Here is a 16,797-nt window from a genome sequence, read left to right on the forward strand (position 1 = left end):
AATGTGACAGTCGATGCTGATGGAAGTTTGGTTTTTATCCGAAATACGATATTCTGTTGAAGAATTTCCTATCCGAAATATGAATTTTCTTTAGATGAGGGGGAGCCCATCCCTGTGCTGTGCTGACTTCCTCCTGGGGATTTGTAAACAAAAGTTCGTATTTCGTACAAAATTTGGACGCATGGCAATTCGTATTTCAGATCCTCCCGAACGTACAAATTTAGGGAAATTCATACGAATATGAGATTCGTACGAAACTATGAAAAAAACGCCCATGTCTACTGTCCTGGAGGCAACTTCGAGTTGCCTTGTAAGTTGCCTCAAGTCTCGCTGTGATTCATACTCAAGTCATGTCCAAGTTGCCTCCCAAAGTCACGCTGGGAGTCGTATTGCCCCTGTGTGAACGAACTGTTAGCCCTTGTACACACGGTCGGAGATTCCGACAACCAAATCCGTCGGAGTAATTCCGACGGATTAATTCCGGAAGAGGTCCGGAAGTGATGTTGCATACACACGGTCGGAGTAAGTTGTACATAACGTGATGACGTTATTTCGTTACGACAGGACTACGTTCAGGCTAGTAGCCAATAGCTTTGGTCTAGGAATTTCATCTGAGCATGCGGCACTTTGTCCGTCGGAGTAGGCTACACATGATCAGAGTATGTCCGATAGGAGCATTTTGACGGAAAATTTTACCGGCAAGTTGGAAAACTTGGTCCGTCGGATACTCAGACGGAAACAGTCCGATGGAGACCACACACAGTCAGAATATCCGACAAAACGGTCCGATAGGAAACGGTCCGACCGTGTGTACAAGGGCTAAGAGCGGCAAGGATGTGGAATTGCCTTCCACAGGCGGTGGTTTCAGCGGGGAGGCATCGATAGTTTAAAAAAATGGTTAGATAAGCACCTGTAGGACCACAACATACAGGGATATACAATGTAATACTGAAATATAATCACACACATAGGTTGGACTTGATGGACTTGTGTCTTTTTTCAACCTCACCTACTATGTAACTATGTAACATTTGTTTTTGATAATCGTGATTAGAAAATTAGCAGGATGGAACATTTTTTCTGGAATGAACACATTTCTAAAAAAGTATTTGGTAAAGTTCATTCATTCTAAATCAAATATTTAAAAGAAACATTTTGAAATTTCTTTCAGGTGGCATTCTTCAATCATCGAATGTACTGAGGATTTTTGTACGAATGTTCAAAGGTTTGTTTGTATGGTCAGCTGTGCCATATTAAAGCTGAATCTGGCGCTGATCTCTGGCATCCATGACCAATCAGGGGATCACTGTGCTCCCATTCCCTGGGCAGAATAGCCAAGAAAATGAAAAGGCTTTTCTGAGGAGGTCGGTCAGTACTGGACAGCCAGGACACGCCGGGCAGTTTGTTGGACAGCGCAGTGTTGCTGGGTGTCCTGAGCTCAGTGCGGCCCAGGCTTCTATACATAGGCCATGGCGACCCCGTATTGTGGCCATGTCATCACCAAGGTATTTTTATGCCTGGCAGCTGCAGCAACACAAGCCGGCTTCTCCATTGCATCCATCCAGTGATGTGGTTAAGTCTGGAGAGAGACGCAGGTATCAGTGCCCTGCAGGGGACAGTCCTCTATTGACACCAGCTGGCACCCAATGTGCATTGTACAGAGGATTATATCACCCGGGGAGGGCAAAAATAGCAAGGAGACACCAGAATGCTGAGTAATGAGATTACAGGCTGCCTTATCAGTTAACATCAGAGAATTAACCACATCTCTACCGGGACATCTTTTCATTTTTCACACATATGGTATTCTCTGCAAGAGGAGACCCTGGAGAATAAAATGGCAGCCATTGCCAGGTCTGAAAACCCACTGTGCCCATTACGAGGAGCTTCCACCACCCCTGTGCTGGGTTCCTGCTTCTGTACACATTATGTGCCCTTTATAAGGAGTTCCCACCATCCCTGCACTGGGTTCCTGCTTCTGTACACCAGCTGTGGCCATTATGGGGGGTTCCCACAATCCCTGTACTGAGTTCCCAGGACTGCACATCTGCTGTGCCCACTATAAGGGGTTGCCACCATCCCAATATTGAATTGTCAGGACTGCAAACCTGCTATGCCTATTATAAGGGGTTTCCACCATCCCTGCACTGAGTTGCCAGGACTGCACACTTGCTGTTGCCATTATGAGGGGTTCTCACCATCCCTGTACTGAGTTCCCAGGACTGCACATCTGCTGTGCCCACTATAAGGGGTTGCCACCATCCCAAAATTGAATTGTCAGGACTGCAAACCTGCTATGCCTGTTATAAGGGGTTTCCACCACCCCTGCACTGAGTTGCCAGGACTGCACATCTGCTGTGGCCATTATCAGTGGTTCTCACCATCCCTGTGCTCAGTAGCCAGGTCTGCCCATTAACTGTGGCCATTATGAGGGGTTCCCACCATCCCTGCACTGAGTTCCCAGGACTTCACACCCGCTTTGCCCATTATATGGAGTTGCCACCATCCCTCTACTGAGTTCCCTGGACTGCACATCTGCTGTGCCCACTATAAGGCGTTGCCACCATCCCAATATTGAATTACCAGGACTGCAAGCCTGCTATGCCTATTATGAGGGGTTGCCACCATACCTGGACTGAGTTCCCAGGACTTCACATCTGCTGTGGCTATTAAGAAGGGTTCTCACCATCCCTGTGCTGAGTTTCTTGGTCTGTACCCCTGCTGTGCCCATTATGAGGGTTCTCACCATCCCTGCATTGAGTTCCCTGGTCTGTTCAGAAACCATTTTCAATACAGCAGCTTTCATGAGAATAATCCTTGGTGATCCTGCCATTATGGAATCTTCTTATGTGTTATAATGTGAAAACGCTCCGTCCCCATGTGAGCTCATATGTTGTCATCCTGTGCCATCCTAAGAGAGAGACCACATGTGACTGTGCCAGCACACATCATACAGGCATGCTCTGCTGTTATCCCCCCCCCCCCCCCCAAGAGGAATGACGTGCAGCAGCTGCTGAAAGGGCTGAAACCAGGAAGTGGCTGGAAAGAGGCTGCAGAGGATTAGCAGCACTGAGATGCAAAACATGATGCAAGAGAGTGAAAACAGTATTAGAGAAAATGGCAGTTCTGCTTTAGAAAACGGAATGTCATTCAGTTAAAATAGAACTAAAGGTAAAACTTTTTTTTTCCCATTTTGGATAGAACAAGGAAGGGTTATAACCCTTGTGAGGTATTTTTTCTTTTTTTGCCATCTGTGTCCCATCGGGGGGCTTTTCCTTTACTTCCTGTCCCATAGCTAACACAGAGCTGCTTGACAAGCAGTGAGGATGCGCCTCCTAACCACCTGTTTTAACCCTATAATCACCACACAGACGCGCCGCAGCGTGCATTGTGGGTCGTTTGCAGCAATTCCGTATTTGCTTGCTGTCCGCCGAGCATGATACGTTGGATAAAATAGGCGGCTGGGTGTTACGGTTACGGTGTTATTTGTGTTGCGGTTGGGGTGTTTATTATTTTTATTATTATTATTATTATTATTATTATTATATTTTTATTAAGGGTTAGGGTTTAGTTAGTTATTTATTTATTATTACATATTATTCATTTATTGTATTTATTTAAGGTTATTTTTATTTATTTGTGTATTTATTTTACATTTATTTATTCATTTATTATAATTATTATTATCATTATTACTATTATCATTAGTAGTAGTAGTAGTATTAACACCCTTAACCCTAACAAAAAAAAAATAATAATAATAAGACAATGAATAAAATATTAACCCAAACCCTGACCCCTGATCCTAACCTAACCTTAACTCTAACTCCTTACCCTAACAAAAAATAAATAAATACATAAAAATAATAATAAGACAATGAATAAAATATTAACCCAAATCCTAACCCCTAATCCTAGCCCTAACCTAACCTTAACTCTAACTCCTTATTCTAACAAAAAAAATAATAATAATAATAATAAGACAATGAATAAAATGTTAACCCTAACCCCTAATCCTAACTCGTCTAACCCCTAATCCTAAACCTAACCTAACCTTAACTCTAACTCCTTACCCTAAAAAATAATAATAATAATAATAATAATAATAAGACAATGAATAAAATATTAACCCAAACCCTAACCTAACCTTAATTCTACCATAACTCCTTACCCTAACAAAAAATAAAAATAAAAATAATAATAATAAGACAATGAATAAAATATTAACCCAAACCCTAACCCCTAATCCTAACCCTAACCTAACCTTAACTCTAACTCCTTACCCTAAAAAAATATAAAATAATAATAATAAGACAATGAATACAATATTAACCCAAACCCTAACCCCTAATCCTAACTCTACCGTAACTCCTTACCCTAACAAAAAATAAAAATAATAATAATAATAAGACAATGAATACAATATTAACCCAAACCCTAACCCCTAAGCCTAACCCTAACCTAACCTTAAATCTAACTCCTTACCCTAACAAAAAAATAAAATTAATAAAATAAGACAATGAATAAAATATTAACTCTAACCCCTAATCCTAACCTAACCTTAAGGGCCGGTTCACACAGCGAGGCGCGGCGAGGCGTCTCCGACTTGCCTCGCCGCGACCTGCGGGGACCTCAGCGGCGACTTGCAGAGGACTTCTGTATAGAAGTCAATGCAAGTCGCCCCCGAAGTCGCCCAGAAGTAGTACAGGAACCTTTTTTCTGAGTCGGAGCGACTCGAGTCGCTCCTCTCAGAACGGTTCCATTGTACAGAACGGGGGCGACTTGCGGGAGCGAGGCGAGGCGAGCCGTGTCGCCTCGCATCGCCTCGCTGTGTGAACCGGCCCTTACTCTAACTCCTTACCCTAAAAAATAAATAAATAAATAGATAATAATAATAAAAAAATAAATAAAAGCTAATGGAAAAGCTAAAAAAATTATGAAAAACCTAGCAACAAATGATATAAAAGATGATAGTTTTCTCTATTGGCTAATAAAAAAACCGCAAAGCTGAAAAATGCTGTATAAAAACGCACCAAAAGTCTAAAACCGTGCATAAAAATGTGCAAAAAAAAATGCCGGAAAAACGCTCAATGATGCTATGCTCAGGGTTCCTGACATTATTATTTATTTTTTGTAGTTGGACACCCTCCAGTCTGTAACCTGCCATAGAAAACCCAGATAATTGATGTTTCTTCACCACCATAACAGGTGCCGCGCCATGGCGCTCAGGGTATAAGCAGCACGACGGAGGAACCCAGAAGGCATTCTCTGCATTACTTTGTGGCGTCACACGACACCCGTGTTTAATACGGGCGATACCGAGTATGATAAGCGCGGGCTAGAGACCCCCGGTGCCAGGAGGCGTGCTGCGACAAGCTCACGCCACACGTCCCGTGTCCCCCGTCTGTCCCGGGTGGGGGGGGGTGTCATTCCGCCCCGTCAGTAGCCGGTGTGATGGATGGCAGACCACTAAAGTGCTGCGATTATGTCGGAAGTGATAGGACAGGAATGCGCCGCTCACATCCATCCCCCGCCGTGGGGGTCGTGCTCAAACCATTACGTTATCTTATACCCAACAAAAAGAAAAAAAACGTCACCCACCCTGACATACCAATCTGTACCAATCAATGGCTGGCACGGCCGCCCCACGCTCCTAACTATGAAATGTATCTCGGAAGGGGGGGGGGCGTAGCTGTCTGTTTTGCTTCTTTTCCACCTGTCCCCACATCGCACCCTCTCTCCGCCGCTCGCTCTGTCCTCTCCTGTCTGTGTCTGCGGCTCCTGACAGAATCAGCTGCTCCAACATTTTATCTGGGACTAAAATTAGGATTGTCCCTGGAGCGAGGAGGAGCCGTGCCTGACTGTGTCCATGCAAGAAGGGCCCCCTGCGACCAGCCAAGGGCCACCCCAGACACCGGCAAGACCCCCCGACAGGTTCCCACGCACCAGATTGGACAAGGGAGGTTCTGAGGTCGGCGGGCACCAGAGGGTTTGTGGCCCCCGGAGGGTGGGGGGGGGGTCTCGTTCTAACTTCAAGCAAAGCTTCAACATCTCAGAAGGTAATGAGAGGACGGTGTGAATTCTTATTTTATAATGGTGGAGGATTCACTGTGTGGGGGCCAATGGGTGAATCTTTGATTTCAAATGCAACGGGTGAATGTTGTTTGTGTATTGGAATCTCTCGATCGTATGCTAATGAGTGAACTCTGCTTATTGGTGAATAGGGTAATCCCTCTTTAGAAATGACGGGTGAACATGGTGAATCCTTATTGGTGAATTTGGTAACTCCCCTTTTAAAAACGATTGGCGAAGTGGGTGAATCCTCTTTTAAAATGATTGGTGAATAGAACGAATGCTGTTTCGAAAATGACTGGTGAATAGGATGAACTCTGGTGAATACTCTATGAAAATGATTGGTGAATTGGGTAACTCCCCTTTTAAAAACGATCGGTGAAGTGGGTGAATCCTCCTAGAAAATGGTTGGTGAATAGAATGAATGCTGTTTTTCGAAAATGACTGGTGAATAGGATGAACCCTCTTTGAAAATGATTGGTGAATAGAACGAATGCTGTTTCGAAAATGACTGGGGAATAGGATGAATCCTCTTTTGAAACTGATTGATGAATACGGTGAATCCTCTTTAAAAATTATTGATGAATCCGGTGAATCCTCTTTTGAAAATGATTGATGAATACGGTGAATCCTTTTTAAAAATGGCTGGTGAATAAACAAAATGCTTTTTTTTAAACATGATTGGTGAATAGGGAGAATCTTTTTATAAATTGATTGGTGAATAAGGCAAATCTTTTTTTGAAAATGATGAGTGAATACCGTGAATCCTTTCGGAATATGACTGGCAAATAGGGTGAATGTTGTTTGTGATTGGAATCTATGGTATGTTGACGGGTGAAGTTTATTTATTGGTGAATAGGATGATTCTGTTTTAAAAATGATGGGTAAACACGGTGAAGCCTCTATGAAAATGATTTGTGAATTGGGTAACCACCTGTAAAGTTGATTGGTAAAGTGGGTGAATCCTCTTTGAAAATGATTGATGAATAGAACAATTGCTGTTTGAAAGTGACTGGTAAATAGGATAAATCCTCTTTGAAAACGATTGGTGAATCAGGTGAATCCTCTTTAAAAATGGCTGGTGAATAAGACAAATACTTTTTTGAACATGATTGGTGAAAAGGGTGAATCTTTTTATAACTTGATTGGTGAATAAAGCAAATCTTTTTTGAAAATGATGAGTGAATACCGTGAATCCTTTGGGAATATGATTGGTAAATAGGGTGAATGTTGTTTGTGATTTGGAATCTATGGTATGTTGATGGGTGAAGTTTCTTTATTGCTGAATAGGACGATTCCTTTTTAAAAATGATGGGTAAACATGGTGAACCCTCTATGAAAATGATTTGTGAATTGAGTAAGCACCTGTAAAACTGATTAGTGAAGTGGGTGAATCCTCTTTGAAAATGATTGGTGAATAGAACGAATGCTGTTTGAAAGTGACTGGTGAATAGGATGAACCCTCATTGAAAATGATTGGTGAATAGGATGAATCCTCACCGATTAAAATGATGAATTTTTTAACTCCCCTTTAAATGATTGGTGAAGTGGATGAATCCTTGTTGAAAATGATTGGTGAATCAGGTGAATCCTTTTAAAAATGGTTGGTGAATAAGACGAATGCTTTTGGAAAATGATTGGTGAATAAGGCAAATCTTCTCTGAAAATGATGAGAGAATACTGTGAATCCTTTCGGCTTATGATTGGTGAATAGGGTGAATCCTGTTTGAAAATGATTGGTGACTAAGGCGTAACATCTTTTGAAAATGATTGGTGAATAGGACAAATGCTGTTTGAAAATGATTTGTGATTAAGGTGAATAGGGTTGGAAAATGAGTGGTGAATAAGGTGAAACCGTTTTGAAAATAATTGGTGAATCAGGTGAATATTTATAAATGACATTTTAGGTATGATCTTTTACGTGATTTTACCTCTCTTAAAGCGGTAGTAAACCTCCGTTTTTGTTTTTCTGAAAAAACAAAGTTATAATGTGCTAGTATGCATCTCATACTAGCACATTATGTGAAACTTGCCTTAAAACGGAGCCCTCCAGGGCTTCTATCTCCACTCAGTCTACCTTCCAGGTTGGTGGGCTCTGGTCTTTTGATTGGACACGCCGTGCTGACGTCACTCCTACGCACGTGCACGTGGGAGCCGCTGTTCACGGCACAGGACACACGTTAAATCGTTCTTCAGGGCGCATGCGACGGTGACATCACTGGAAGCTTCACAAGTAAATATCTCCTAAATGGCGCACGTTTAGGAGATATTTACTGTACCTATAGGTAAGCCTTATTATAGGCTTATCTATAGGTAAAAATCGTCCATGGAAGTTTACTCCCACTTTAAAGCATTAGTAAACCCAAAAACCAAATGTAATATGGTAAGCCATTCCTTCAGAGCACTGTTATAATGTGCTAGTATGCGATGCATACTAGCACATTATAACAGTTTACCAATCATTAGATGTGATGGCTGCTTTTTTTTTAAATTTTATTTTCAATTCCTGTTAATAGGGTGTCTCCGCTCTGAATAAAGGAGCAACAGAGACACCCTTGAACATTAGCATTGTTAGTCTGGGACAAGGTAAGCTGGTCATACATGGATGGAAATTTGGCCAGGTCGGCCGGGAGCAGCTGAATTTTGATCCATGTCTGGGCAGGCTGGTTGTACAGTATAGATATACTGCTCCATTTCTGTACAACCAACCTATCTGGTTATTCCTGATCAGGGCCGTCGGCTGTAGCCCGGCAGCACCGATCAGTGTATTCTGATGGCAGGGAAGTCGTCCTGCCATCAGAATATAATAACTCAGCGGGGAGGATTCCCCCATCCACATCAAGTATGTGGATGGGGGAATCGGGGCATTTTTTTTTTTTTTGTTTAACCAACTGGCTGAATGAAAATTACTAATGTAGGGGCTGCCTTAGATTTACTAGCAGATTTCGATGGATTTGACTAACAAACAACTTTTTAGGTTAGAACAAATTTGTTTTGGAATAAATAATAAATAGCTGATAAATAAATAAATAATAGCTGATCATTGTAAGTGCCCCTGCCAGTGGGAAATGGTTTGTCTCAAACATGAAATTGCCACTTTTGCTGGACAGATTTGTAAGGAAAGTTTAAAAATAACAGACTTACTGGCAGGATCATCAAGTGAAAATAGACTTAAGAAAAAAAAAGGAAGAAAAAGGAAACCGAATGCAGCCACCACATCTAATGATTTGTCTAATGAATCTAACATCTAATGAAGCTGCAATATATTATGTTTTTGATTTTGAGTTTATCCACTTAAGGACTGGAAGATTTGCCCCCTTAATGACCAGGCCATTTTTTGCGATACGGCACTGCATTGCTTTAACCGACAATTGCGTGGTCGTGCAACGGTGTACCCAAACAAAATTTATGTCCTTTTTTCCCCACAAATAGAGCTTTCTTTAGGTGGTATTTGATCACCTCTGGGCTTTTTTTTTTTTTTTTTTGCGTTATAAAAAAAGAAGACTGACAATTTTGAAAAAAAATATATTTTTTACTTTTTGCTATAATAAATATCCCCAAAAAAAGAAAGAGGTAAAAAACAAAAACAAATTTCTTCATCAGTTTAGACTGATACGTATTCTTCTACATATTTTTGGTAAAAAAAATGCAATAAGCGTATATTGATTTGGTTTGCGCAAAAGTTATCACGTCTACAAAATAGGGGATAGATTTATGGCATTTTTATTATTATCATTATTTTTTTTTTTACTAGTAATGGCGGTGATCAACGTTTTTTAGCGGGACTGCGACACTGTGGCGGACAGATCGGACACTTCTGACACTTTTTTGGGACAGGTGACATTTATACAGCAATCAGAGCTAAAAATAGCCACTGATTACCGTATAAATTTCACTGGCAGGAAAGGGATTAACACTGGGGGGCTGATCAAAGGGTTAAATGTGTTCCCTTGGAGGTGTTTCTAACTGTGGGGGGAGGGGGCTGACTGGAGGAGGAGACAGATCGCTGTTCCTAAACACTAGGAACAGCAGATCTGTCTCTCCTCCCCACAGAATGGGGATCTGTCTGTTTACATTGCCAGATCCCCGTTCTGTCTCTCTGAAGAGCGATCGCGGATGGCCGGCGGACATTGCGGCCGCTGGCCACGCGCATCGGCTCCGGCGGCGCGCGCCCTCTAGAGGTCTTAAAGCGTCGGATGTACAATGGCAGTGATTCACCCAGGGGAGCCAACCTGCTGCAGTACAACTGCGACGACTGTTCCTTAAGTGGTTGTAAAGCATTTCAGTGATATTAAAGGATAGTTTTTTATTTTTTTTAAATATCAAACATGTCATACGTACCTCCACTGTGCAGCTCGTTTTGCGCAGAGTGGCCCTGATCCTCGATTTCTGGGGTCCCTTGGCGGCTCTTGCGGCTCCTCCCCATATTAGATAACCCCCTTGGAGAAGCGCTCTCCCGAGGGGGTTAACTTGCGGGCACGCACCCGAGTCCAGCATTCGGCGTCCATAGAGGTCGAATACAGGACTCGGGCCCGCCCCCCGACTCCCCATGTCATTGGATTTGATTGACAGCAGCAGAAGCCAATAGCTGCGCTGCTATCAATCTATCCAATCAAGAGCTGGGAAACCGCGGAGAGAGGGGAGGCGGGGAAGCGCTGACGTAAAATTCGGGGCTCAGGTAATTAAAACGGGGGGGGGCTAGGGGGCTGGTGACTGCAAGGTGTTTTTTCACCTTAATGCATAAGATGCATTAAGGTGTAAAAACACAAACCTTTACAACCCCTTTAAGATAAAAAGCCCTCTGTGTGCAGCAGCCCCCCCTCAGCCCCCGCCTCTATCCAGAGATGTCCATGAGTGCCTCATCCATCCGGGACTCTCCCTCCTGATTGGCTGAGACACGCTGCCACTGCTGTCAGTCAAACTCAGTTGGACAATCAGCAGAGAGGGGGCGGGTCTGAACTGTGTCTCCGTTTCTGAATGGACACAAGGAGCTGCAGCTCAGTTCAGGTGCCCCCATAGCAAGCTGCTTGCTGTGGGGGCACTCAACAGGAGGGAGGGGCCAGGAGCTCCAGCCAGGGACCCCCAGAAGAGGAGGATCCGGGCTGCCCTGTGCAAAACTATTACACATAGGAGGCAAGTACAACATGTTTGTTATTTTTATAGAAAGAAAAACGAGAACTTTACAGTCATTTTAATAACGCGATAGGCAAGGTTACATTTCATAAAGAATCAGGCCTAAAAGGTAAAGTACAATATAACAAAATTGATAGTAAAAAGCATTACAGAGTATAAAATTTCTACAATTTTGTGAACATACTGCGAGGCAGAGGAGCAATTTAAATAATATAAGTTCCATTTCTTTTATGATTGTACGGCCCGTTGACGATGTGGTCAGCATTGTGCTGTATGCGGACATTCCATCGTCAGCTGCAGATTATTACTGTAGACAGCTGAAGTAAGACAAGACTTCCAAAAAGTGAAAATCTTTCCCACTGGGCAATGAGGGCAATTAACAGCCTGTACAGGGATAACAGCGAGAGATAGGCGATGAGTACTATTTACAGCATGAGTTCCTTTATTTATAGAGCGCACAGTATGCAGTTATTTACAAAGTACAGTGCCCCAGAGAAGCTTACAATCTAATGTTCTTCCCACAGGCTATGACAAGTTTAACTGGGTACTGATAAAAGAAGAATTCCAGGTATGGCAATTTTTACATAGTTACATTGGTCCAACTTAGACCAATGTAACCAACTTAGACCAATGTAACTATATACAGCGGCTAAAATAAGTATTGAACACGTCACCATTTTTCTAGGTAAATATAAAGGTGCGATTGACATGAAATTTTCACCACATGTCTGTAACAACCTATGCAATCCATACACGCAAAGACACCAAAACAAATACCGTATTTATCGGCATAAAACACGCACCTTTTCCCCCCTAAAATCAGGGGGAAATCATGGTTGTGTGTTATACGCCGATCCCCCGCCGTTAACCTTCTTTGCCGCTCTCGGCGGCTTTCAGGTATTTTCGGCCGTTCTCGGGTATATTCGCCCGTTCTCGGCTATTTTCGGACATTCTCTGCTATTTTCGGCCACATTCAGCCGCCGAGAACGGCCGAGTGCGGCCGAAAATAGGCGAGAAGTGCCAAAAGCCAACGAGAACGGCCGAGAGCGGCTGAAAATACTCGCAAGCCGCAGAGAACGGCTGAGAACGAGCGCCGCCGAGATACACAGGACATCCGCTCTGTTTCTCGGCGGCGCCATTTTTAAAATGGCAAAGACACTGACAAGCCTGCAAATAACTGACAAGGCTGCAAACGACTGACAAGGCTGCAATCGACTGACAATGCAAGGCTGCAATGCAAGGCTGCAATGCAAGGCTGCAAATAACTGACAAGGCTGCAATGCAAGGCTGCAAATGACACTGATAAGGCTGCATTGATGGGCATTTAAATGTAAGTTTTTTTCCTTAAACTTCCCTCCTAAAAGTTTTTTTCTTTTAAATTTCCTCCTACTTGTGGGTAGTTATGTGTAATAAAATGGAATGACACAGGGAAAAATTATCGAACACATGAAGAATGGGAGGTGCAAAATGGCATTGAAAGCCAAGACACCAGCTGAAATTTATCAGCAATTAGGAAATCCTGCCCTTTTGTCAGTGCAAATTAATATCAGCTGATTCACTCTTAACTGATGGCCTATAAAAAGGTGTCTCATTACCAAGGTGTCTCACAAGAAACATCTCATGATGGGTAAAAGCAACGAGCACTCTCAAGACCTTCACAACCTTATTGTTGCAAAACATACTAATGGCATTGGTTACAGGAGGATTTCTGAATGTTCCACTATTGGGGCCAAAATCCGGAAGTGGAAGGAACATAATTTCACCATAAACTGTCCATGACCAGGTGCTCCTCGCAAGATTTCTGACAGAGAAGTGAAAATAATTTTTAGAAGATTTGTCCAAGAGCCAAGGACCTGGAATTAGCAGGTAAAATTGTTTCAAATAAAACAATAAGTAATACATTCAAGCGCCATGGCCTGTATGCACGCTCAACACGCAAGACCCCATTGCTGAAGAAAAAGCATGTTGATGATCATGTAAAATTTGCTGCATAACATTTAGATAGCCTGTGAAATGCTGGAAGAATATAGTCTGGTCAGATGAGACCAAAATTGAACTCTTTGGATGCCATAATACACACCATGTTTGGAGAACACTGCACCTCACCCCAAAAACACCCAACATACCAACTGTGAAGTTTGGAGGTGGGAACGTTATGGGCTGTTTTTCAGCATACAGTACTGGCAAACTTCATATCATCGAAAGAAGGATGAATAGAAAAATGTACGTTCTTAATGAAAATCTGCTGCCATCTACCTGGATGATGAAGATGAAACGAGGGTGGAAATTTCAGCAAGACAATGATCCCAAACACAAAGCCAAGGAAACTCTCAAATGGTTTCAAAGAAAGAAAATAAATCTGCTAGAATGAACCGAATGTGGAAGAATGGGCTAAAATCACATCCGAGCAATGCATACGACTAGTTTTTCCATACAGAAGGCGACTTGAAGCTGTCATTACTCATTACCAATAAGGATTTTGTACCAAGTTTTAAATACATTTTGGTTAGCGTTTTCAATACTTTCCCCTGTTTAATTCCATTTTATTACACATAACTTCATTTCTGAACTTATTTGTTTTGGTTTCTTTGTATGAATGGGTTGTTACTGATATGTGATAAGAATTTCATGTCAATAGCACCTTTAGAAATATATTTACCTAGAGAAATGGTGACATGTTCAATACTTATTTTACCTGCTGTACATACCATACCGGTGGGATCCCTCTATAAACTTGACACCGCTACTCCAGTGATCTCCACTTGCCTTCCAGGTCCCGGGCTGAGCGGCCCGCCTGATGCATTATAAACACAGGAGGTTGCCCGCTGGGCACATTGGGCCATTCAGAGAACGCTTTCAATTTTCTCTATAAATGCAAAACATTCTCTGATTGGATGAGGTGGAGAGAGTGTTCTTCCTATTCATTTTGTCCAATCAGTGTAGGCTTTGCATTCATTGAGAAAATGCAAAGCGTTCTCTGAATGGCGCCAATGCATCAGGCAGGGGCCACTCAGCACTTGACCTGGTAGCTAATGGTGATCACTGGAGTAGTGGTGTTTTCTTGAGTTACATAGTTAGTCTGTTTGAAAAAAGACACAAGTCCATTCAGTTCAACCAATAGTAGGAAAAAATAAATGTATACAATCCTAAATACACAATCCTATAACCACAGTTGATCCAGAGGAAGGCAAAAAAAACAAAACAATAAAGCATGATTCAATATGTTCCAGCGGGGAAAAAATTACTTCCTGATCCTCCAAGAGGTAATCAGATATTCCCTGGATCAACTTTACCTATAAATATTAGTATCCAGTTATATTATGTGAATCTAGGAAAGAATCTAGGCCTTTTCAAAAACAATCTACTGAGTGATTCAGTGATTTCGAGTTTCCTGGGGCATCCACCAGGTACATCATATACTGTACATAATTACACTGGTCTAAGCAGAGAGCAGGCAGCACTCACCCATTCTCCGGCAGTGGAATGTCACACCATCTATAGTAAGTCTTTGGACCCTTCATCAGGCTTGATTACTTCAGGGAGAGGAAGCTACGGGGACCAGTCTTTCAAAGTAAAACTTATTTTTCATACCCTCTAGACTAGACCTAAACAAGCAGTTCACCCTTGCAGTGTGGGCACAGCCCCGCTTCAAGGGATCATTTTCAAAATTCCTGAAGTTGGGCTTTATGTATAGCCAATACTTTTCTTTTTAGTTTTGGACAGATTACAGAGGCTTTTTTATTTTTTAAATTTATTTTTTACATTTTTGTGTTGTCCCTTGGAGAGGTTTCTATTCACTTCCTGCCCAGGAGATGCAACCGAAGGTGAAAGGAGATCTCTCCAAAGCGGTAAAGAATTCTAGTCTTGGACAATTGTCACCACAACAAATGTCCTCTTTGGAGAATTTACCCTCAACTTGTTTGGGTGACAACCGTAAAATCTTTGGATTTCCCACTACTTCATGTCTTGTTGACAATTATAGAGGGTTAGTCACCCCAGCCAAAATCCAGGCGTCAACAAAAACCTTACAGGGGTTTTCATGTTTCATGTAATCCCACAAGAAAGATAAAGAGGTCACAGCGAGCTTTGTGGCTTCAGATGATGGGCCGATATCTCCTTGACTGTTCTCAGAAAATATCTGCTCATCTCTGGGTGACCTGTCTAAAGAGTGATGTTCATAATGTTTTTAGCAAAGAATAGAATGACCAATTGACTTATCTTGATCTTGTTGTGACCTAAGTACAAGTTTCTATGAACTGTTCCTATTTTTTGTTGGCAGACCGATGGCAGCTGTGTCTCTTCCATCACACAACTCCCACATGCCTCTGGAGATGCCAGGGGGCGCACCCCGCTTTCTGTACTTTCCCCGCTCAGTCACAGCCTCCATCGGCACACACGCTGTCCTGAGATGTCGCATAAGCGGGGACCCCCCACCTTGTGTGCTATGGGAACGTGTTGGGAATGTCCAGCGTGAACTGGGCGATAGATGCTACACTCAGCAGGATGGGGATTGGTACCAGCTGGTGATAAGTGACCTGCGCCTAGAAGATTCAGGACATTACATGTGTAGGGCCAGTAACTGGGCCGGGGAAGGCTATGCTGGAGCCAAACTTACCGTGACACTCAACAGCACTGTAGTCAATGAACCACATGTTGGTCTACCCACTGAATTGCCACAGTCTACTAAATATGCCGCAAATTCAGGGATGGTGTCTTCCAAACCAGAGCCCTCCATTGTATCGTCTGCCGTTGGGCAAAACTTGAACGACAATGTTGACCACAATGGCAACCAAGATTTTCAGCCGCATTTTATACTTATCCCGAGCTCGCAGAGGCTGACCCGTGGACAAAGTGCAGAACTTGCTTGTAGAGTATCAGGAAAACCAGAGCCTGTGATTCGTTGGGAGAAGGACGGACGAAGCTTGGATGAGATTTGTGATGGGTCACATTACCGATTGTCTCCTGAAGGTCAAACTTTGTACATTTCCCATGTCCGACCACCAGATGCTGGTGTATATGTCTGCCGCGCCAGTAACCCCCTAGGCCAGTGCCTTGCTGCAGCTGTCCTTCTAGTAGAGCCAACTCCACGGCAAGGGCCAGAACCAGCGCCAGGAGACCCTCCTGCTCAGGTGAAAGTGTTCACGGTTAATGAAGGAAAGCATGCCAAGCTTCGCTGCCTGGTGACTGGAAAACCCAGGCCAGAGATTGTCTGGCGTAAGGATGGTCGTGCAGTCAGCCCTGGTCGAAGAACTCTCATTTACGAGGACCGGGATGGTCATTTTATCCTCAAAGTTCTGTTCTGTCGGCAGCAGGACCGAGGCTTGTACATATGCGGTGCCTCCAACTCGGCTGGGAACACATTGAGTGCTGTCATGTTGCATGTGAGAGGTATGTTACTTTAATCGTCATGTTCTATTAAAGTACAACTACAGTATGAGCAAAATAAAAAATTACATACAGTGCCGAAAATTATTATTTGACCCCCTGCAGATTTTGTAACTTTGCCCACTTACAAAGAAATCATGGGTCTATAATTTTTTAACATAGGTGTATTTTAAATGATAGAGAAAGAATATCAATCAAAAAGCTAGA

At 42.8% G+C, this 16,797-nt stretch overlaps 1 protein-coding gene across 3 annotated transcripts in view; it reads left to right on the forward strand.

The window, feature by feature from the left end:
* The first annotated feature begins 5,717 nt into the window (after positions 1-5,717).
* The window catches only part of OBSL1 (obscurin like cytoskeletal adaptor 1), a 183,277-nt gene continuing 172,197 nt past the window's right edge, over positions 5,718-16,797 (forward strand). For 2 of the 3 annotated variants that reach the window (XM_077447792.1, XM_077447794.1), the window contains exons 1-2: positions 5,718-6,059; positions 15,485-16,593. In XM_077447792.1, coding sequence (XP_077303918.1) covers positions 15,489-16,593 — 1,105 coding nt within the window. In that variant the 5' untranslated portion in view covers positions 5,718-6,059; positions 15,485-15,488. The remainder of the gene's footprint in view (positions 6,060-15,484; positions 16,594-16,797) is intronic. The other variant, XM_077447793.1, reaches the window with a different exon arrangement.

Source organism: Lithobates pipiens, unplaced genomic scaffold, assembly GCF_037356315.1.
Source record: "Lithobates pipiens isolate NorthernLeopardFrog02 unplaced genomic scaffold, aLitPip1_a1.2 Scaffold_22, whole genome shotgun sequence".
NCBI classification, from domain to species: Eukaryota; Metazoa; Chordata; class Amphibia; order Anura; family Ranidae; genus Lithobates; species Lithobates pipiens.